General features: G+C 51.9%; 1 protein-coding gene across 1 annotated transcript in view; it reads left to right on the forward strand.

Moving 5' to 3' along the window:
- The window catches only part of DOCK2 (dedicator of cytokinesis 2), a 522,265-nt gene that overhangs the window by 468,213 nt on the left and 32,197 nt on the right, over positions 1-21,855 (forward strand). The window contains exons 36-42 of the mRNA XM_075542723.1: positions 5,329-5,485; positions 8,107-8,147; positions 12,075-12,165; positions 12,946-13,065; positions 17,545-17,634; positions 19,261-19,365; positions 21,063-21,204. Coding sequence (XP_075398838.1) covers positions 5,329-5,485; positions 8,107-8,147; positions 12,075-12,165; positions 12,946-13,065; positions 17,545-17,634; positions 19,261-19,365; positions 21,063-21,204 — 746 coding nt within the window. The remainder of the gene's footprint in view (positions 1-5,328; positions 5,486-8,106; positions 8,148-12,074; positions 12,166-12,945; positions 13,066-17,544; positions 17,635-19,260; positions 19,366-21,062; positions 21,205-21,855) is intronic.

Consider the following 21,855-nt stretch of genomic DNA (forward strand, 5'->3'; position numbering starts at 1 on the left):
TTTTCAAGATAGATACTGTGTTAGTCCGGGGACATTAGAGAAACAAATCCACAGAAACTCATATATAAGAGAGAGTGTTATATAAAGGTTAAGCGTGCATAAAAAAAACCCCACCCCAACCCAGTACTGCTCAAGCCCACAAATCCAACATTAACCCATTAACCCATATGTCCAACACCCATCCACAAAGTCCTCCTCCATCTCACAAAACAGATGCAAGGATGCCGACTGCAGGAGGAAAGTTGAGTCAGTAAATATGTAAGCATCTCAGCACTGACAGAGGTCTCCACACGGCTGCTCCAGCACCCAGGGCTGCATCGGGGTAGGTGATGCGGCTTCTCCTTGGGGGTTTCTTGCAGGAAATGAGCTTTGTCAGCTAAAGCAGGGAAGTGGCTAAGGCAGTTTCACCCTGGTCTGACCATCAGAAAGCAAGAAACCCGAGAACTAGAAACGCAAGGCTCCCCTAGTCATTTATCCCTCCGCCCTTCAATTAACCCCACGTGTGTTTATCGGCCAGGTTGGCACAATAAACTAACCACCTCAGATCTCCAAGTGCTTATTTGAACCCTGGGCCTATCCTTTCACGTTCAGTGCCATGGGCACACAGTTGGTCAAAGATGGTGCTTGCACTGGGCAGCCCTTCCTGGCACACTTCACCAGGACACAAGGCTGATGGCAGGGCGTGAAGCTAATTTCAATCCCTGGGAGGCCCTTGGTGCAGTGTGCAAGCTCTGCACTCTTCCACGGGCGGCCCTGCCCTCCCACCCCATAGAGGTATCCTCTGAGAACACCCTCAGCAGGCCACATTTGCCACCAAGTGAGTTCCGAGTTGAATGGAGTGATGAGGCATACCTGTTTCTCTTCTGGAATGCACCTGCTTCTGCATATTCCTAGAAGTAGTGAAGGGGCCCAAAGACTGAAGGGGACAAAGAAGCTATATTCTAGGGCCTGTCGCCCACCCAACCAGCTCAGTGCCTGGAGGAGAACCTACCATAGAAGAGGCGCTCACTACACAGTTGAGGCACCATCCGGTTCTGCCAGCCCTGGCAGAGGGTTGTCTGAAGACACTCCCAGGGTTCTGAACCCGCAGTACCAGGGAGACGTGAGCTCCCTCCTGCCCACCTATGGTGGGGTCTTTGCCTGCCCTCCTCCCACGGAGCGTGGGCCCACAGCACTTGCTTGCTGTCACTCACCATGCCTTGCTCCAGGGCAAAGACCACCTGTGTGACCTTGGCAAGACTGAGATCAGAACCCAGTCCCACAGGCCCTGTGCCTCATGTATCCAGCAGGGTTTACATTAAGGTGGACCCCAGGGAGTGTTTGCAGATTAAACTCGTAAATGAAATGGGCTTCCACAGCATCTGGAGTATGGGAAGTCCTCACCGACTGACAAACTGGAGAGCTGCTAGGAATGATGGTCCCCCTGAGGCACTGGCGCTCCCAGGGGCTAGAGGGTTAATGATTGCGAAGGCTCCGGTGCCTGCAACAATCTATGTTGAGTGGATGGACAGATTTGGAATGGCTAGATGAACAGCAGAAGAAAGGAAAGAAGGAACAGAAAGGGGAGGAAGAAGAATGAGGGAAGACAATTCCCCCAGGTTTGTTATATCGAACATATGAGCAGCTTTTCTTCCTCTTGCCTTATAGCAAACAAATGAGATGTCGGATGTGCGAATGGATTCCGGATGAAGAGATAGATAGATAGATAGATAGATAGATAGATAGATAGATAGATAGATATGGAAAGATTGTATATTTCTTGAATTACATTTTCCCACAAACGTTTTGAAGCCCCGATGTTGCCGCCATCAAGTTGACCTTGGAACAACAGAACAGAACAGTGCCGGGCCTGTGTAGATCGTTGAAGGCCTCCGTAGCCGTCCATCACCAAAGCTTCCCCTCCCCTTGCTGGCCCTGGGCTTCATCAAACACACTGCCCTCCTCTAGCACTTGGGACCCCTTGCTGGCCCTGGGCTTCATCAGACACACTGCCCTCCTCTAGCACTTGGGACCCCTTGCTGGCAAGACCAAAGAGAGTAATCGGACAGTGTTCTGCTGTGATCCATACCCTCGACCCGGGCTAATGTTCAGAAGCAGATTGCCAGGCCTTCCTTCCTACTCTCTCTTAGACTAGAAGTTCTGCTGAAACTCGTCCAACCTGCCGGACTCTGTCAGAATTTGGAAACCTGGTGGCGTGGCTGCCAGCATCATGGCGACAGAGAATCCTCCACAGGATGAGACACTGACAGATAAAAAGGCCAAGCTGTTAGCCTTCTGTGTTCGGCTATGTTCTCCAAAGAAGCAAAACAAGTGAGGCTTTCACATGCATGTATATGAACCAAAACCAAACTCACTGCCATCGAGTCGATGCCGGCTCATAACAACCCTATAGAGATTTATACCAAGAAATGGCTCATGCATATGAAGAAGTGAGTCATTCCATTCTGGTTCAAGTCCATCTGTGGGTCCAATAGAAGCTGAAGGCTCTCCTGACTCCTGTAGCCGCAGGGTCTGACAACCAGGATGCAGAAAGATGAAGCAGGAAGAATGCAGGCTGGTGGGTGCTGAGCTGAATGAATCCAGGCCAACGGTCCCCTCATGGCTCTTGGTCCGGCTGGTAATATAAAAGGAGGTGCATGAACCAGAGGCAGGATCCAGACCCAGCAGGAGACGTGAGCTGGCTTCTGCCCCCTATCTGTCTCCTCTAAGAGTAGGCCTCCCTTGAAGAAAACCTCTTTCTATCATCTCAAGACTGTGTCCAGACTAACTGCTCAGCTACTTCACAGAAAGCCCTTCTTGGAGTTCACCACACCGTGGTAGATCCTGGCCCACGTCAGTTAATACAAAACCCAATGATCATACCTTCTAACCATTTGCCAGTCAAGGTACAGTCCCTAGACTATCAGAATCAGCGATGCCTGGGAGCTTGGTCGAAACGCAGAATCTCAGGCTCCAATCCAGCCCTACTGACCTTGAATCTGGTCACATGATGCCCAGGTGATCCTCACCCACATAAAGCTGGAGAAACTCTGGACTAAGGAAATTGACTAAGTGTGAACGCAGGCCGGAATTACCTGGGGAGCTTGACATGTAAAATGCTGCTTGTCTGAGCCCCACTGGCAACGATTGTGAGGGTTTTGATCTGGGTGGGCTTAGCAAGCACTCCTGTGGGGCTTGTGACCAGCATGCAGGGGTGGGGGCCACTGGTCCAGCCATCTGCCCTCAGCCCTTCCCCTGGGAGACTGTGAGAAAGTACACAGGCATGGCTGGCGCCCAGCTCTGGGACCCTGTCACTAGGTTGGGAGGCAGCTGTGACTGAGATGAGTCCGTATCACAGGCCTGTGTGCATCTCTTCCTGAAGAGCCCAGAACAGGTGCTTCTCCTCCGTGAAGACGGCGTGCTTTGTCTAAGCGCAGCCAAGTGTGCGGCGCCGCCTCCTTGCAGTCTGGCTGGGCTTCTGGAAGGAAACGACCTTCTGAAGTCCTGGCCTTGCTCATCTATACCTTCCCAGCAGCTCCTGAGACTGATGCTGCCATGGGGAGAGCAGCCAGATTCAAAGCATGGATTCTGGATCAGGCCTGCCTAGCTGGAGGCCTGGGAAGACACTGCAGTGCTTCCTTGTGGGAAAATTTCACTCCCACATCCCACGGTGATTGTCTGGCTTCCCACGGCCACCACCTCCCCACTTACTGCCTGAGTGATGCTGGGAAAGTCAATGCCCTGAGCCTCCATCCAGGTGTAATTTTACTTACCCAATGACTGTGATGATTTCTAAAGGTGTCCAGTATTGCGTGTGGCACAGAATAAGAGATTAATAGGAAGTCTTTGTTAATCAAAATGTTAATCCACCTGCCTCTCCCTACATAGCCTGTGGGCCCCTGAGGACTGACATGCTTCATTTTATATGTGTACCTTTACCTCCCCCCTCCACACAAGGAGGACCATCATGCCTAGCCATGGAGAGGTGCTTTCGAATGGCACGTTTTGATTCGTGTTGTAAGACAGGGAGTGGATACATGAATGTGATAAAAACAAAACAACACTTTCTAATAATGCAGATATTCAAATTGAATCTTGCTCTCTCTGACCCTGGCCAGGCCTCTTGTCAGAAGTAACTGCTTCAAGAGTCTGCGGCTTTTCCCTCCTGGGAATAGCAGGCACGTTTGCTGACACACGGGGATCCGTGACGCAGACCTGAGCTTGCACACCCACAGTGTTTGGGGTGAGCACACAGGGCTGGAACGGGCAGCGGACCTTTACCAACCGTGTGATCGTAGAGGAGTCGCTCGCCCTCCCTTTGCCCTGGCTTCTCTTCTGCACCAGTCCTTTCTCATGAAGCGATGCCTGGGGAGTCAGCTAGTTAAGGTTTGAAAGGTGTTTAAATGAATTCCTGGCACCTGGTAAGCTCTGCACGGGCTGGTAAGATGATAGAAAATATTTTTCTGCGACTTGATTTTCTTACCCATCCACGTTGTTCATGGAACATCTCCTATCACAACATTTTGATCTCTCGGGCTTTTAATAGCTACAGAGATGCTCATTTTGTGAATAGCCCTTAATTTGTTTAATTATTTCCCTATTGGTGGACATTTATGATGATTCCAGCAATTTCACTATTCAAAAAGGGCCTCACTGCCATCAAGTTGATGTGACCCTCTAAGACAAGGTACTTAGTGGTGAGCTGTATCCTAAACTGAATCCTCACCTGCATCTTGGAAGATTCCCCCCTTCTTCTAAGGTCAAAGAACTTGTGAAGTGTGCACTTTCAGAGATGTAAAAATTGCTATCCACAACAGGTGGCACCAACTCACTCCCAACACGACCCTGCCAGATTGTCCATTACTCCATCCCACCTGTTACACTGGACACTTGTGGGGTTTTAAAAAATGTTTTTGTTTTGTTTTCAGTTTTCCCCATTCTGATGTCATAAAGAAATCATTGCTATACTGTAAGGCAAATAAATATAGGAGTGCATAGAACAGATGATTCACTCAATGAGCCCCGTGAACCGAGACCCGAACCCGGGCCCTCATGGGGAGCACCACCCGGGCTGCTCTGGGTTTGGTTTATGATGGCTGGCACGAATGGCTAAGTACTTGACTGCTCACCCCAAACTCTGTGAGGTCTGAAAGGTCATCATGGACACACGGGGGGCACAGTCTACTCTACAGCCCATGTGGTCGCCGTGCGTTAGAATCCACTCTATGCTAACGGGTCATTTGCTGTTCTTTCAATTCACTGGATTATGTTTTTGGGGTCCACCACATGACTCCTCTCAGGGCTCTCCGTCTTACCAGCCCCGAGCTCACTGCCCTCCCTCTCCCACAGCCTGATGGAATGTGCCACCAAGCACCCGAGCATCACCAAGTCTGTGGAGAACTTTGTGAGCCTGGTCAAAGGACTCCTGGAGAAGCTGCTGGACTACCGGGGAGTGATGACGGACGAGAGCAAGGACAACCGCATGAGCTGCACTGTCAACCTGCTGGTAGGTGGGCCTGTGCCGTCTTGTTCTTGGTAGGGAGGCTGTGTGAAGGGATTGGGCTTTGGGTTCAAAACCCCTGCTCAGCCATCTACCTTCTCTGTCTCCAGCCAAGTTTGTTCACTTTTCTATGCCTCAGTGTCCGTGTCTATGGAATGGGGATGATGACCATTCCTATTAGTGATGAGCACATGACATGGAGGGAATATGGCCGTATCAGGTGGTTCAGGGGATGAGTGTTGGGCTCGCAAGGTTCTTATTCGACCTCTGCCACGTAGCGATAGAATGGATGAGGCAAGGGCACGAGGTGAAGACTGGGCTTGCACATCTGTGAAGTGGGAAATGTGATTATTTGCTGTGTGCTTGGGTGTGAGGTCCTGGCTCATGACTAAAGGTCATGATGAGTGAGCTTTAAGAAGATGGAGAAGAGAAATCAAAACATAATGCAAGTTTCCACCAACTCTGTAGAGCCCCCTCATATATGTTGGTGTCCTTTTTACAGAATGGGATGATATTAATAACTGAAATTACGGTCACTACGCCCCAGGCTAGACAAACAGCTGATCTGACGCCCAAACCCATCCTCAGCACACCATATGACCTCTGGTGGGCTGCATCCCCAGACTGCCTGCCTTCATGGGTTCTGTGATCCAGTCGTGAGGCAGGGAGCAGCAGCCACCGTTCCTCAGGGCTTCGTATGCACCCACCAGCCCCCCCCCCCCTCCCCGTGGCTTAAATAGGCAAAGTTGGCAAAAATACAGGGTGGCATCCATCACACCGCCCCTTGGCTGCCTGACACCCCCGATGCTCCAGAAACACAAACCCCGCTTTGTGGTGTCACCTGGCTCCCCTCAGTGGACTCCTTATTAACAACCTAGGGATTGCCATTGATTTTCCAGAATGCGAAGGGGAGTTTAACAATCTGATCGCTGCAGAAAGGAACTCATTGCTAATAACTCCACCGGGCCCAATTTTCACAGAGAGCAGGAGGCAGGGTTCTCAGCGTTCCGCAGTTCCTCTAGAAGGAGGTGCAGATTCTGGTGGAAGAAGGTGTCTGCTCATTCAGAAGATGACCAGAAGGGACCCTGGAGCAGCCAGTCCCATAAGCAATTTTACCTGCTACTTGTTGAATTTCCTGCATGGTGGAGCACTGAACTGCAAGCCAAAAGGTGGATGGTTCAAATGCCTCAAAATAAGCCTGGCGCTCTGCTTCGTAGCAGTGCCAGCGAGCAGCCGGCAGGCTGTTCTCCGCACACATGGGTTGTCACAGGTTAGAATCAATCCTGCGGCAGCAGATGACAACTCTTTGGTATGTGACGCAAGCATATTGTAAGAAAGGCAGGACGGACGGCAATGGCACTGACCATGTGATGTGGAACATGTTGCCCCCCCACACCCACCCCAGCCCCTTCTAGGACCTGTGTGCATTGGTTGGATCTAGGATTTTCTCACAGCGTGACCCCTGGGTGGGATCAGGGCCCTTGACTGAGACTGTCTCAGGGATTTATTCAAAGACGAGCCCAGGACTGCTGTTGGTGCAAATCCCCCTGAGGTCAGGGTTTGGCACGGGGCAGCCTAGGAATTGCCGGGTTTAAATGCGCATCCCCATGCCTTCCCATCTTAACTCCGGATAGTGCTCGTCATGGAGAAATGGAAGCGGCTGATCCCAATGGAGGTAGCCACTGTCCGGCAATCGTAACAGCGGCCCGTCGCGACTGCACATTTGCTGTGTGCCTGGGAGCCTAATCTACGTGGCATCACTAGGTCCTCACAGATTGGACTACTCTGCCCGTTCTGTAGATGAAGAAACCGGAGGCCTGCTGACATACTGGGCCCAGCATTGGGCGGCTTGCTACAGGTTGGCAGTCCAAACTGTCAGCTCCCCTCTGGAGAAAGAGAAGGCTACCGGCTCCTGTCAAGATGCACAGCTTTGGAAACCCTACAGCAGGGGGCCTCACACTTTTTAAACAGGGGGTCAGTACACTGTCCTTCAGATCCGTTGGAGGGCTAGACTATAGTTTTAAAAAAAACTATAAACAAATTGCTATGCACACTGCACATATAATATTTTGAAGGAAAAAAACAAACGGGGCAAAACCACCCGGCGGGCCGGATAAATGTCCTTGGTGAGCCGCATGTGGCCCATGGGCTGTAGTTTGAGGACGCCTGCCTTAAAGAGCAGTTCAACGCTGTCCCTTCGGGTGGCTATGACTCGGAATCTACTGCATGGCTGTGCGTTTAAGCCCTGCTGGCATAGTGGGTTAAGCTGTGGAGTGCTAGCCGCGAGGTTGGTGTTTCACACCCACCCGGCCCTGTGTTCCTGTAAAGATGTAGTCTCAGAAACCCTGAGCTGTGGGCCTCCCGGGAGTCGGTGTCGGCTCTGCAGCAGTTGGGTTTGACTGTAGGGTTTTGGGTTGTGGTAGATGAAGAAACTAAGGCTGAAATGTCCTAAATAACTCATTCAAAGAATAAGGGGCTCTCATCCAACCCAGGCCCAAGGACTTTGATTGATCAGGCTGTAGCCTTGGGTGGCTGTGACTGGCTCTCTGCAGCTGCAGCCCCCGGCCCACACCACACCTGCTGCCCCGCCATGGAAAGCACTGACCACTCCTTTTCTTCCCACCTAGAATTTCTACAAAGATAACAACCGAGAGGAGATGTATATACGGTAAGGCTACTTGTTCGCTTAACTAAGCCTGCTTGCGCCACTTCCCTGCTCCCGCTGCCTCCAGGATGGAGTTGAAGCTTCTCTTCCTGACACTCAGGCCCTCTGCCACGTGATGCCTGTTGCTCTCCCCAGACTTGATGCCATCCATTCCCCTCCCATTGCATGCCACACAACTGACACGCGGTCACACTGCAGCCACAGCTCACACGCGCCTTAGGAGGAAGCACCCATAGGCTGAGTTGGAGTGTTGTATCTGCATTTGTGGCAAGACCCCTAGGCAGGAGGGAAGACCACTGAACAGCCCAGTTTGGGAGGGAAAGAATAAACACCAGGATGTATGAGGCAGGAATTGAAGGCATTTAAAAGACATGAACGTTTTTTGTTGTTTTTTAGGCACATTAGCCTGGAGCAAAGAACGTCCTTGCCAATTTTTGTCAGTCTCATATATTTTCTCTAAACTTTTTTTATTGTTGTTATTTTTACCTATTACAGAAATAATACATACTTATGGCCAAAAAAGAACCCATAAAAGAAAGGCAAACAAGATGACTGAAATGAAAGCAGCTCACATAATCCGTGTATATATCCAGACCCTTTACGTTTACATATACATCAAATTCTATGCACGCATAATTCTTTCAATAATATGATCACATTGCCCATAATTTATTCTTTGCTTTTTTTCACTTGACAAGAATTCCACGTCAAGAGATGCATGTCAACATTATTTTTAATGAAATCATACACTTCTTTCCAAAATACACTATAAATTTATAGAGCCAGCCTATATGGTTGCACATTTATATGTTTCCAACTTGTTTTTGCTTTCATAAATAGCACAAAGAGAAACCGCCTCTAGCTTTGTGCACAGTCTTCATAGGGTTGTGGTTTCCACATCTGCAAACCCACTTGAAGGCTTTGACACAGTTGCTGAAGGTCAGGGACTCCGAGTCTACATGCACTCCATGGTGGCCTCGGATAGTGTCAGCTGCTCTGTTTAGCCCCAGAACCCCTGGTGGCATCATGGTTACACTTGAGTCTACTAACTGTAAGGTCAACTGGTCAAAACCCCCAGCTGCTCCTTGAGAGAAAGATGAGTCTTTGTTCTCCAGGAAAGAGTTTCAGTCTCAGAAACCCACAGGGGCAGTTCTCCCCAGTCCTGTAGGATCATTGAGTCCAGTCAAAATTGACCCACTGGCATTGAATTTAGGGTTTTGTTTAACATTATTCCCAAACTAACTACCCCTTAGAAACAAACAAAAAATATTCCACGAGTTGCCATGAGCTTCAGGTAGTCCTTAGAACAACACGAGACAAGACTTAGCATGCTAGTACAATACTCTAGATTTCAGAGGTCCTGGGGTCTTCGCTCCATGTTCTCCATGTCTCTGGGGGCATCACTCAACCGCGTTGGCTGCTTTCCCATCTGTGAATACGTTTCTAATCTACCTCCTCTTCTGAATAGTTTTGGGGATGAAATGCTGTTGTATAAAATACCGGGTCCTGCTTCCCTCCCTCCAACCTCTCTCCTCAGCTCCTCATGGAGAAAGTTCAGCCCCGGCTATCAGATCCTGACAGCAATCTGTGAAAGCCACATTTGCCTAAAGTAGTCTAGAAACTTTTTCTGCAAAACACTAGGCCTGATATTGCAAAGCATTGTCTATGGACATTTCAAAATCAGGAGATTTTACATAACAATCAGAATCCCCATCTCTTCTGCAAAGACTCTGATGTGACAGCTGTGGGCCCGCATCCTCTCCAAACAGTGTTGGCATGGAGTTTTTGGTGGCAACCCGTTTAGACAGGACAGAAACACAATGACTATAGCCCCCTCATGGCCCATCGAGTGCCCACTGGCCACTCGAGCTGCCCCTTGGCATCATCATGCACCTGCATTTGTCACCTGGGCCGAGCTTCTAGTGTGTCTTCTCTTGGGGTCAGTAACAGATCACCCAGGAGTGGATACCTCCCCAAGTAAGGAGTTGGAAGAAAGGAAGCCCTCGGCTTGCCTGTGCCCCCAAGTCCTTTGCACCCCACCTTCTAGAGATCTAAAGGACCAAGGATGGAAGGAAGGCAATAGGCAAGAGTGAGCCATGTACTCAGGTTTCCTCAGGGCGGCTGCAAGCTCATGGCCCCCTGCCTGCAGGTCACGGGCACCTTCCTAGGTAACTTGGATTGGCAGACAGCTAAGAGAGCAGAGGTGGAAAGGCCCTGGGGAGGCAGTCACAGCTCCCTTCTGTTACCTCTGTCTAGCTCTGTCATCTGAAGGGAGCTCTCCATTTTCTCAGCAGCACAAGGGTTGTTGGGAGGATGGGGTGATATAACATGTGGGGATAAAGCACTCATGTGTTGAATGAGATGGCAGCTGTAATGCTGGGCTATAGAGACCCTTCTGGAAGCCTCTGGGCATATCCCACCATAGACCAGGCTTTCAGAAGACCAGTGGGGATTCTCCAACCGTTTATTTGGTCATTGGGCTCATGACCCTTCCTGTAAGCTTGGACCATAAGCTTCAGGTTGCTGGGAACAGAGCTTGCCCTTGCCACCATTTGCCCTAATGCCTGGCATAGAACATGCTCAGCACAAGCTTACTAGGCGAATGAACAAAAAGTCCCTCAAGTCCCCTGGCTCGTTAGTTATAAAATGACAAGTATTTGACTCCTCACCCATCCCCCTAAAAACAAACAAACCAAGCCTATAGTAGTGCTTCTCCGGAAGCCTGGGCGCCTACCTCAGGCCCATGGGCCTCGTTACTTTTCATGGTCAGGAAGGTTCAACAGTTGGCCCAGCTTTGGTGACATGCATGCATAGAGCCTTTTTCCAAACAGGGACCTGAGCCCAGCCCCGGAGACCCGTGTTGGATGCAGCCATCTGGCAGGCCCCATGACCCCCGAGGGAGCCAGGGGATGGTGGCACAGCCTCTCCACCCAGAGGAGGTTGTCAACTGGCATCTGCCCTCCACCCAGTGTCTAAGAGCTAGGTTTCAGGAAGCACTCACCAAGGCTGTGAGTGTTGCCATTTTACCAGTGGGAAAACTAAGGCACAGAGACATTCATTCACTGCTCCTTCGATATGAATGGTGAACCATTATCTAAGACTTCTTCCAACCCGCTTCTTTCTTTTCCCAGTCCGGGCTGGACTACAGCACCTCCAGCTACAGGGCTACATCCGGGCTCAGAACAGGACACCAGACTACAGAGTAGGAGGAAGTGAATGTGTGATATGTGGGGCGGAGTGGAACCTCCCTGCTGCCAGCTCTGGCCTGCCTTTTCTAGCTCCTGGGTGGCACAGAAAGTTCCAGAAGCACCGCAGAAGGAAGGAAGAGTGAGCCATTTCCCCAAAGCACGTCCTTGGAAGTGCCGCTGGGCACCGTCCTTTTTGACACCCAAAGGGTTGACTTGAGTCGGGCAGGACTCAGCAGCCACGGTGTCTCTTACTTCCCTAGCCTGCTTCCCTCGTTTCCTTCCAAGGATACGTCCTCTGCCCCGCCGAAAGCACAGGTACGAAGGCAGGCACTGTCTTTCCCAGGGCTGTGCTTGTCCACGCTCCTGGAATCCCATCGTGATTAGAAGATACACCCCAAAAGCAATTCACCCAGAGTCCCAGCCCCACCCTTCTACTGATTAGGAGACTTCTACCAAATGATCTAAGATGCCTTCCGTCATGTCCCTTCCTGGTCCTAGTGCCTCGGCCAGGCCCTCCGTTATGAAGCCAAGGCCTGGCTGTGGTGGGACTTCATGGTCCTCCTCTGGAAAGGGGGTCCCACAGGGATCTCTCTCCTGACCCCCTGCAAGGGCTCAACCCAACGCTCGCTACCGGCTAACCAAGGCCCCTTATGACTGAGAAGAGCTTGGCTCCTGACTGCCCTATTTCCAGCTGCCTGTTTCCATTGCACCCAGTAACTGAGCCTGTTCCCCCTTCAAACAGGTACCTGTACAAGCTGCGAGATTTGCACCTGGACTGTGACAATTACACCGAGGCCGCCTACACGCTGCTTCTCCACACCTGGCTCCTCAAGGTGCTGTCCCTTTGGGTGGAGGGCGTGGGTGCTAGGGCCCCCTCTGCCCGGTTCCCTGCCCACAGTGCCCCCACAGCTAGTGGAAGCATTAGAAAGGCAAAGAGAAACCACGTCTAAGAAACGTCTTTTCCCCCTGTGCCTGCCAGCACCTGGCCTAACAGATTGCGTTTCTGCCTGGCTCTGCCCGGCCGCGTCAGGCTTCCCGTGCCCTTTACCTGAAGCAGCAGTGGCAGGACCTGTGTTGCAGACACGCATAGCATGCAGCCGCGTACTGACTTCTCCTCAGCAGGCCCACTGGGCTGTTTTCTTTCTTGTGACAACTTTGTTGTCTGCAGACAAAGTCAGAACGATTTCCTCTGGCCTTTTGAAAGAGCTGGGCCGTGAGTCATGGGGGTTTTCAGAAAAGCCTGGCCCACCCCATGCTGTGAGCCTGTGGTCCAACATGACAGCTTCGCTAAAATCAGAAGGCAAGGCCCAAACAGAGGTGGTGGAGAGCGTCTCTCTGGTCGAACTCTGGTTCCCAGGGTGCAACTGCAGGGCCTGAGACAGCTCTCCTGGCTCACTCTTGTGGGTTTGTCTTTTCTGGCATGTCCCTGCTGCCAATCAGAGCAGCCTCCATGCACACTGTGTATTCACCCCCCAAGAGGACACTCCCACCATGGTACCCCAAGTTTCCAGAAAGGAACTGAGGGTCGAGGAGAGGAAGACGGCAAGGGAGGCACAGAGAGTGGGGAGGGGGAAGATGTCTACCCCATGTGACACTTCTGTCCCTCTCGACAGTGGTCAGATGAGCAGTGCACCTCGCAGGTCATGCAGACGGGCCAGCAGCACCCGCAGACCCACCGGCAGCTGAAGGAGACCCTCTATGAGACCATCATAGGCTACTTTGACAAAGGAAAGGTAACTTGGCCCGTGGGGACCCTAGCCACTGAGGAGGGTTTTCTCCCACACCCTATACCCAGGCATTAGGGGGGCTCTCTGTCCAAGAGCATGCCCTAAAAAATGTTCTCTCCAAAAACATGCTCTAAATCAGACCACGTCTCTCCACCTGCATCCCTACCTCTTCCATCCGCGGAATCGGCATCACTCAGTGGAGACTTCGAGAGATTGGAGGTCTCCTGCTACCTCACCTACTCCCCACAGAACCCAGCTATAAAAGAGGTGGTCTCATGATACATATTGGATCCCGTCACTCCCATACTTACTATCCTCTCAGTGGCTCCCCCATTCCACTTAGAATAAATTCTTCCACCTTTCACACCCCTCCCAAGCTCCCGCTCCCTCCCATGCTCCATCCAAGCTCGTTTCCACCTGCGGGAACCATGCACATGCTCTTCCCAAGTGGAAGCCTTCCTCCTCCAAGGCATGCCCGGTCTGCCTCCTTCTCATTGCTCAGATAACCATCCTGAAGGAGGCGTCCTCCATTTCCCTGGACAAATACAGTCACACCTGTCCAGAGCCACCGCGATTGTTTCATCCAAGCCCTTGACTCAAGCAGACACCATCCTCCTCATTCCATCGTCACTCACTGTTGCCTGACTCCTCACTTTAGCATGCCAGGTTGGGTTGGGTCAGAAGTTTGGACCCGACCAGCTATCGGCCGCCCTCCACCTCCAGTAGACCAGCCATACCCCTGCATCCTTTAGAGGGCTACGTGCTCTGACTTTGGAGCCAGGCAACCCAGGTCTCAACCCTGCTTCCTTTTGTTCTTGGTAGTTGCCATGGAGTTGACCACCAGTCATGGTGACATATGGGACAACAGAAGGACATACGGCCCCGTTCTGTACCATCTTCCCAGACAATGTTCTGCGGTGATCCATGGGGTTTTTATTGGCTAATTTGGGGAGGAGAAATCACCAGGCCTCTTTTCCTAGTCTCTCCTAGTCTGGAAGCTCTGCTGAGACCAATCCATCATGAGTGACCTGCTGGTATTTGAAATAACATTACAATAGGCTTACAGCCAGGTGGTGGCCTTGGCCTTCCACCAAGTATGGTTTCCTTGGCTTCTCATTCCCTGTCAATAAAAGTGATACTCCAGCAATAGCTACTTCCTATTTTTAGTGTGCACACCAAGTGATAAAATGCTTGGAGGGCACCTAGCCAAGCACCTGGTGCATTGCAATGCACTGTTACACTTTAATTATTGCCATCATGGTTTTCCTGCTCCGCCTTCAAGGGCCCGGCTCACTGGCCACCTCCTCTCTCGGGCCTTTCTCCTTCAGGTTCCAGCTTACCCAGAGCCCTGCCTCTCCCCTGAACTGCGAGCCTCTCAGTCCCTCATTGCATAAGCCAACCCTTCATTAGTCTGTCTTGTGGCCACACGTCATTGCCTCTGTCTTTGTCTGATCTCCCCACCTTCCCTGGAAAGCCAAAATGAGATCATGTCTGAGGGAGGCCTTATAAATTCCCAGGAGCTCAGCAGCTGGAGAGCACTGCTTTTATAATTCATAATTATAAGCCTCTTGAGGACAGAGAGTCTGCCGTCCCTTGAACCTCCTACCCCTGGGCCTCAGCTCAGCGCTTGCTATATGCTGCTCAGTTGATTAAGTCGGTCACACCATGGATGTTCTAAAAGGGTCCCTAGCAAGTCATCTGGTTAAGCTGTGCTGAGCTGGGATGAAGAAGGCATGATCCCCCAGCCTAGTCTCTGAAAACAGATGTGGAAATGAGTCTCTCCTTCTGGGGAGGCCAGGGCACAGTGACACTAAGGTACTTTGGGAACAGAGAGGAAGGACGGCTCACTGGAGACGCCTCTGTCTGACTGGTTACTGGATGCAGTCCCCACTCTTCAACCCCCCCAAGCCCCCCCCCCCCGTCAGCATCTCCTCAAGGGGTTTGTCATTTCAGACACTCCCAGTGACTTTTGACTCCATTAAGTCATCTAGTTCTTACCTGGTGGACTCCTCTCGATCCCTCAAAACCCAAGGATTATTACATGAATTTATATGTCTGACTTACCCACTTATTTCCCATGACTGCAGGGTTTGTCTCTCATCCACCATATTGTACCTGCTCCAGCACCACGCAGCATGCCTGGAACCCAGCAGGCACTCAGTAATAACTGTGTCGATTCAATGATGTGACTGTGAGCGTTTCAGTGCCTGTATCCCAGGTACCTAGTGCCCCCCAAAGCCCCCCACTCCACACACACACTCTTAGTGATTGCTAATACAGGGGAGAGCATTTCTAACCCCCATGCATATCATGGCAGGGGTTGGCAAAGACTTGTATTTGAATTAACTGTCCCTTGACCCAACCCCAAGGTGCTACCCCCACCTCCCTACTCTGGCTCCAGAGAGCGCCCAGCCCTGCCCTGCCCTGCCGGCCCGCTGACTCGCTCCCTCCTGGCACATAAAGCGTTTTTATGCTGCTCACTAAGCTGTTCGTGGCTTTACAGCCGTGGCTCTCCACTCAACGCTGGGTTTTATTTATTTTTATGCTTAGATGCAGAGAGCACTTTTGCTACAAAGCACACTGCATTTTGGCAGCCTTCCCCAGCCCCCCCCCCCCCCCCCACCTCCTGGTCCCTGAGCTGCTCCGTTCAGGTGCCTTCCCTGATCTAAACTGAATGTGAAGTGGAATGAGTGTCCCTGGAGGTTGCCAAGGCTCCAGTCAATCCCATCCCCTCCGCTTCCCGACAGAGGGTCCTGGCCCCCTTTAGTCAAGATGGCAGGATCATCTATTTGGCTTCTGACCAAAGACGGAGCAGAGAAGAGGTTTCCCCTATGCCCAGGGTTGGATCTCTCAGTTATTTGTTTTTCAGCCTGGAGAAGACTGACTTAATGCCCCGCCCTTTTTTTGGTACCACTCCAGGAGCCATTGTAGCCCAATAGTTAAACATTTGACTGCTAACCAGAAGGTCAGTGGTTCGAACCCACCATCTGCTCCACAGAAGAACGCCCTGGCTCGAGCTCCCTTAAGATTGCAGCCTAGGACACTCGATGGGGGCAATCCTGCTTCGTCACACAGCATCCCTCTGAGCCCAAACCAACTCAACAGCCCCAGCAACAAGTACCACCCCACCTCCACTCTGTGTAGCTCCCTTCCCCGCCCCCACTCACACTCACATGCCCCACAGAAGTGGCAACATGCAGACGCCCTAGGGCTGAAGGTCAGGAGGACTAGGGTCTGGCCCCAAGCTGGCTCCTGGATAGTTTGGTGACCTTAGAGGAAGGAACCCGGTCTATACTCTGCACCATTACGTTTGAGAACATGGGCCTCACACCCAGATGCTCAAGCTGCCCCCGGGGGAAGTGCAGGAAACCAAAGATTTAATCCACTAAACTAGCTGGTGTAAGTGTGTATGTGCAGCGGGAGTGGGGGCAGGGCACTAACAAGAAGGCTAGACAGTGACGCTCAGATTTGCAGGCTGACTCTGAACTAACCTGGGCCCGTGGCTGTGTCTAAGACTTCCTTTCCCACCTGGGAAATGAAAATGCTAAATGATCACCTCCCAGAATGATGGTGAAGCTCCACAAAGCTCGGAGCCTGATCTGTGGCTTTTCGGAGGGATCCTGGTCACATGAGGGCTCCATGTTGGGCTGCAGTCAGCAAGGTCTGCAGTTCAAAACCAGCAGCCGCTCTGGTGGGAGCCAGACCGGGCTCTCTACTCACATAAAGTGTTACAGTGCCAGTAACACACACGGAGCAGGTCTACCCTGTCCTAAGGGTCACCGTGAGTCGGCATCGACCCCATGGCAGGGGGTTGGTGTAGGGCTGTTTGGAGCAGGGCTGGCGGCACCGTGGATACGCATTCAGCTGCTAACTGAAGGCTCAGTGATTTGAACCCGCCAGCCTTGCCGGGAGAAAGATGCATCTGTGTGCTCTGTCAAGACCGCAGTCTTGGAAACCCTGGGGGGCAGTTCTGCTCTGTCCTGCAGGGTCGAGAGCACCGTGAGCCAGTCACCTGCCTAGCAACAGGAGCGTTTGTATGACTGCTTCAATACCCCCCGCTATTGCAAACATCGAATAGCACACTTGACTGCTAACCTCCAGGCTTGTCGTTCGAGTCCACTCGGAAGCACCTTGAAAGAAAGGTCTAGTGATCTACTTCCCAAAAAATTACCTGGAGAAAACCCTGTGGGGCAGAGGTCAGCCCATGGGGTTGCCATGAGCCGGGCGACTCCACCACAACTGTGCTTTGTTTTGCTTTGTGCTTGATCTGATTCCATTACTGATCAAGCCACTAAAATGAGGCCAGAGAAGGGATTGTCTTTCTGGGGAAGTCCCGGCTCTCCCTCTGCTGGGCTCAGGTCCAGATCAGAAGGAGGCCGCTGCTAAGTCCCACAGGGCACTGTCAGGCAGGTGTTCCTAACTCACCCGGACCTGCATAGCCTAGGGCACCCCTCACCTCTGTCTCCACGGTCTGCCCTCTCGTAGATGTGGGAAGAGGCCATCAGTCTGTGCAAGGAGCTGGCCGAGCAGTATGAGATGGAGATCTTTGACTACGAGCTGCTCAGCCAGAACCTGGTAAGCAACCCTCTTGGGGAGACAGCTGTCCTGGGCGCTGTGCACTCGCAGGGCCTCCCCTCACTGGGGAGGCTGGGGAAAGGGTGGGTGGCAAAAGAAGGGGAGCCGGGTCTCAGTGAGGCTGTACTGCACATCTCTCCGCCAGCTGGGAATATTTCCAAAGGGAAAACCTCCTGATGTCAGCCCCTTCTGACTGAGTGTTGAGTCCCCAGGAGGCGACTGGGGGGCAGTGGTGGCTGCTACAGTCCCCAATAAGCACTCTGCTACCTTCACAGTAAGATCCCCACAAATCACTAAACCAATTAAATAAAAACGCAAATTTGTGCTACCGATTAACGGATAAATCACATTAAAATGCTCCCCATCTGGCTATTCCCCATTATCTCTCCTTGCTGCTCATGATTTGGGTGGGGGGCGGGTGGGAAGCGGGGGAAGCCAGCCTAAACTGCATGTGCTGCAGAGGCTAGCACTTGGCAGGGACTCAGCCTCTGCAGGGAGAATGCAAAGCTTCCCGCTGTTCACCCCCCACACACGTGCACACAGCACATGCACGTGGGCAGGGGAGTTCACACACCCACGTGCTGGCTGCCTGAGAGCCAGGCCCCAGAGTCCTACCTATGTCCATTGTGAGTGACCTGTCTAGCTGCTTCCGGAAAACTGTCAAGTGAGGGTTAGAGGCTCAGGGAGAAATGTTAGCTTTGGGGGAGACAAGGAGCAGATGGACTGCATGATGTTTTCATTCAAAGCAACTGAACTGCACACCATGTATAAGGTAGGATGCACACACACATACACACACACACACATGAACACACACACACATATACTTACAGGAACAGACACTTATGTCCACCCCATGTGTACATCCACAAAGAGATTTTCATACCTGGAGGCTCACCTGCTCTTCTCAATGTACGCATTCATGGTTGCACACACATACACACACACATGCCAGTGCCCAGTCATGCCCACCTGACCTATATGCACGTCTGTGCACAGATCCTTTGCACACACAACCACACGGCCAGACTCCAGCAGGTGCTCCTGCACAGCCCATCACCCGAGGCTGAGGTGCACTGCCCGTGAGGGTGACCATCACCAACTGGACGATGCCACCAGGTGTAAACTAAGACTTGAACTCTTTCAGAGATGTTACACTATGGAAGCCAGGTACCTCTTAGAACGGAGGAGTTCCACAAGGTGTGCATACCTGGAAGACTCCTGTATCGGGAGACGGCCCATCATCTGTCCTCACAAGCTCGTGCCCGCGGAGCAGGGGGTGGAGTGATCGCGATGCGGACAGCGGATGGAGCCTGCCTCAGTCAGGTCCACCCTTTCCTGGCTGCAGGATGATAGCCTGCCAGTCATCTACAGGCACAACTGCTCATGGGGGTGTGGTGCCAGCGAACAGGTCGACCAGCTAACCCCCAGCACAGTACTGGTTATATTACAAATTCAGCTTCTATGGTTAGGTGGCCAGAGGCCTCCACAGATACGTGACCAAGCACACCCAAGCCTGGGTTTCCAGGACCTCTTGGGATGATCTTGTAACGGGGCACTTTTGAGATGCACGTGCCTTTGGTTATACCTCTGTGCCGTTACCCACAGTGGCTTTTCTCCCTTCAGATCCAGCAGGCAAAGTTCTACGAGAACATTATGAAAATCCTCAGACCCAAACCAGACTACTTTGCCGTTGGGTACTATGGCCAAGGGTTCCCCTCCTTTCTGCGGGTGAGTTTGTCGCTGACTCGGTCACCGCAAATGGAATGGGGTGGGGGGAGGCTCTTGGGGTCTTGGCGTATCAGCTGTCCCTCTGTAGTTCTTGGGTCTGCTCCGGAGGACACGAGCAGCTGGATTCTCCCCTGCCTGAGCTGCTTCCTCCTAACACACACCCCAGGCACCCTAATCACGAGCCTCAGCCCCCCCCCCCCCACAGAGACTTGAGCTGGCCCTGGCGGCAGGGAGCTCCCCTCACTGCAGTTAATACTTCAGAGAGCCTGGGTTACCTGTGTCCCCCGGGAGAGGCTGAGAGCGATGGTTCAAATGCTGTGGTCTCGGGGCTCCTTCATTCTCTTCAGAGTTATACAGAACTCAGTATTGAGGAGGAACATTAATATTTATAAACTGCAGTGATTGACAATGACAGTATTAAAACTTAAAACAGGAAACTTGTGAATATTCATCGATTGATGTTCAACTCACGGTAATAAACAGATTGCATATTAAACCCAAAATTTTAATTGGAAAACAGCTATATTGCCTAATAAAAAAATCCAGGAAAAGGAGGGCATTGTTTTATAGTTCTGTAAACCTCTTCTCAGTCAGCCTTCATAGGAGACAGCTGGATTATCATCTCCGCTTCTGAGTTCAGGTTGTTTCGCTCTCACACACCAGGCAGCCTCTGAAAAACCCAGACTCTTGTGAGACACGAGTGTGAGAACAGCAGATAACAGCTCTGTACTATTAGGAATAAAGTCTTAATTGCGGGGGTCTCTGAATGCATCGTAGGGACTCCCAGACATCCGGGACTTCTACTTTCCAAACCACTGGTGGAGGGGATTATTCACACGTTAGATAGTGAGTTGGATCAGGCCAGCTGTAGACTTCCTTCCCATCTGTGTTTGTGGTTCAACTCGGGAGGCAGGGACATAGTCAACATGGTACACGTGATCTTCAATGGCACGTGCTTCATCATCTGATCAAGGAGATCAGTCAGAGATAGCATGCACGAATCAAGCCAGGGTTGACTCATGGGGTCTAGAATGGTGTTTCTCAGCCTCAGCTCTCTAAGATCTTAGATTGGATGATTCCTTGTTTGCGAGGCTGTCTTGTGTGTTAAAGGTTGTTGAGTAGCAACTATTTCTCATCTCTACTCACTAAATGGCAAGGAGCGCCCACCCCTAGTTGTGACAACTGAACATTACCCCTGTAGGAAGCAAAAGAGCCCCCGTTGTGAACTGCTGTACGGAAAAGGGGGCTGTGGTGAGGAAGCGTGAACCGTGCTCGTCTGGACCTAGGGCTGGGACCCGGTCCTGATAGGGCTACGTGCTGGTTCCTTCCAGCTCCCTGAGCCCTCCAGGCTGGACGCACCTTGACACAGTCCAGCAAAGGCAGGGGGAGCCTTTGTGGGTGTGTGAATAGCCGGGTGGCCTGCCCCAAGGAAGCTTGAGTGAAGAGTTTATTCTGGAAGTTGTGCATAGCTATAGGGCGGCTTGAAGGACTTTCTTAGTGCGCCATCTCCTCCTCCATTAGCAGGAGGCTCTGTCAAGACTCGCTGAGCCCCAGCAAGGTCAGGGAGTGGAGAAGCGAAGAGGAGAGGGGTCTGCTGGAGGTCACCGTCACACCGCGCTTCCTCCACACAGCGCCCACTTTGGTGTAGAGCACATCCTCCCAGTCTGAAGCCTCTGACGGTTCTCCTTTCTCTGCAGAACAAAGTGTTCATCTACCGAGGGAAGGAGTACGAGCGAAGAGAAGATTTCCAGATGCAGCTGATGAGCCAGTTCCCCAACGCAGAAAAGATGAACACAACCTCCGCTCCTGGGGATGATGTGAAGAATGCTCCCGGCCAGTGTATCCTTGGAGGCTGTGGCCGCTGAGGGCCTGCAGAGACCGGCCTGGCGGGCATCTGATGCCCGGACCCCTGTCTTAGCAGCATCACGGCAGCTCCAATCTTAGAGGCCAGGGTGGTATCCGAAGGACCCATCTGCCCAACGTTCTAAGGGTGGCACTCAGCGACTTAGTCGCTCATTCATCCGTGTTTAGCGTGAAGTGCATGGAGGCCTGGCATCGTGCCCCGCAGGGAGAAGGCACCAGAGAGGACATGCACTCCTGCCATCGTGGGGTCATAGTCTGCTAAGCGAAATAGAATCTCACAGCTCATCCCATCATTCAATATTTATTTATGAAGATGTGGCAACTACCCAGGGGAAGCTAGGGTACCATGGCTGGAATGGCAGGGAAGGCTTCCTTGAGGAAGGGGATCTTTGAGGTGCGTAGCTGGCCAAAGGTCAGCAGCAGGTGGGGAGAAGGTCCCAGATGGAAGGCAGGTCATCTTGTACAAAGGCCTCGAGTCGAAAGGAGCACGGCAGGCTCTAGGAACTGAAATGCCCGCATGGTTTCAAACTCCTCTAGGTGTTTGATCTCAATAAAGGAAGGGTGAGATAGAGGGAAGAGAGGGCGTACCCTCCCCCACCCTTGGAGTGCAAGAATCAAGCCGAGCTG

Source organism: Tenrec ecaudatus, chromosome 2 (assembly GCF_050624435.1).
Source record: "Tenrec ecaudatus isolate mTenEca1 chromosome 2, mTenEca1.hap1, whole genome shotgun sequence".
Taxonomy (NCBI): domain Eukaryota; kingdom Metazoa; phylum Chordata; class Mammalia; order Afrosoricida; family Tenrecidae; genus Tenrec; species Tenrec ecaudatus.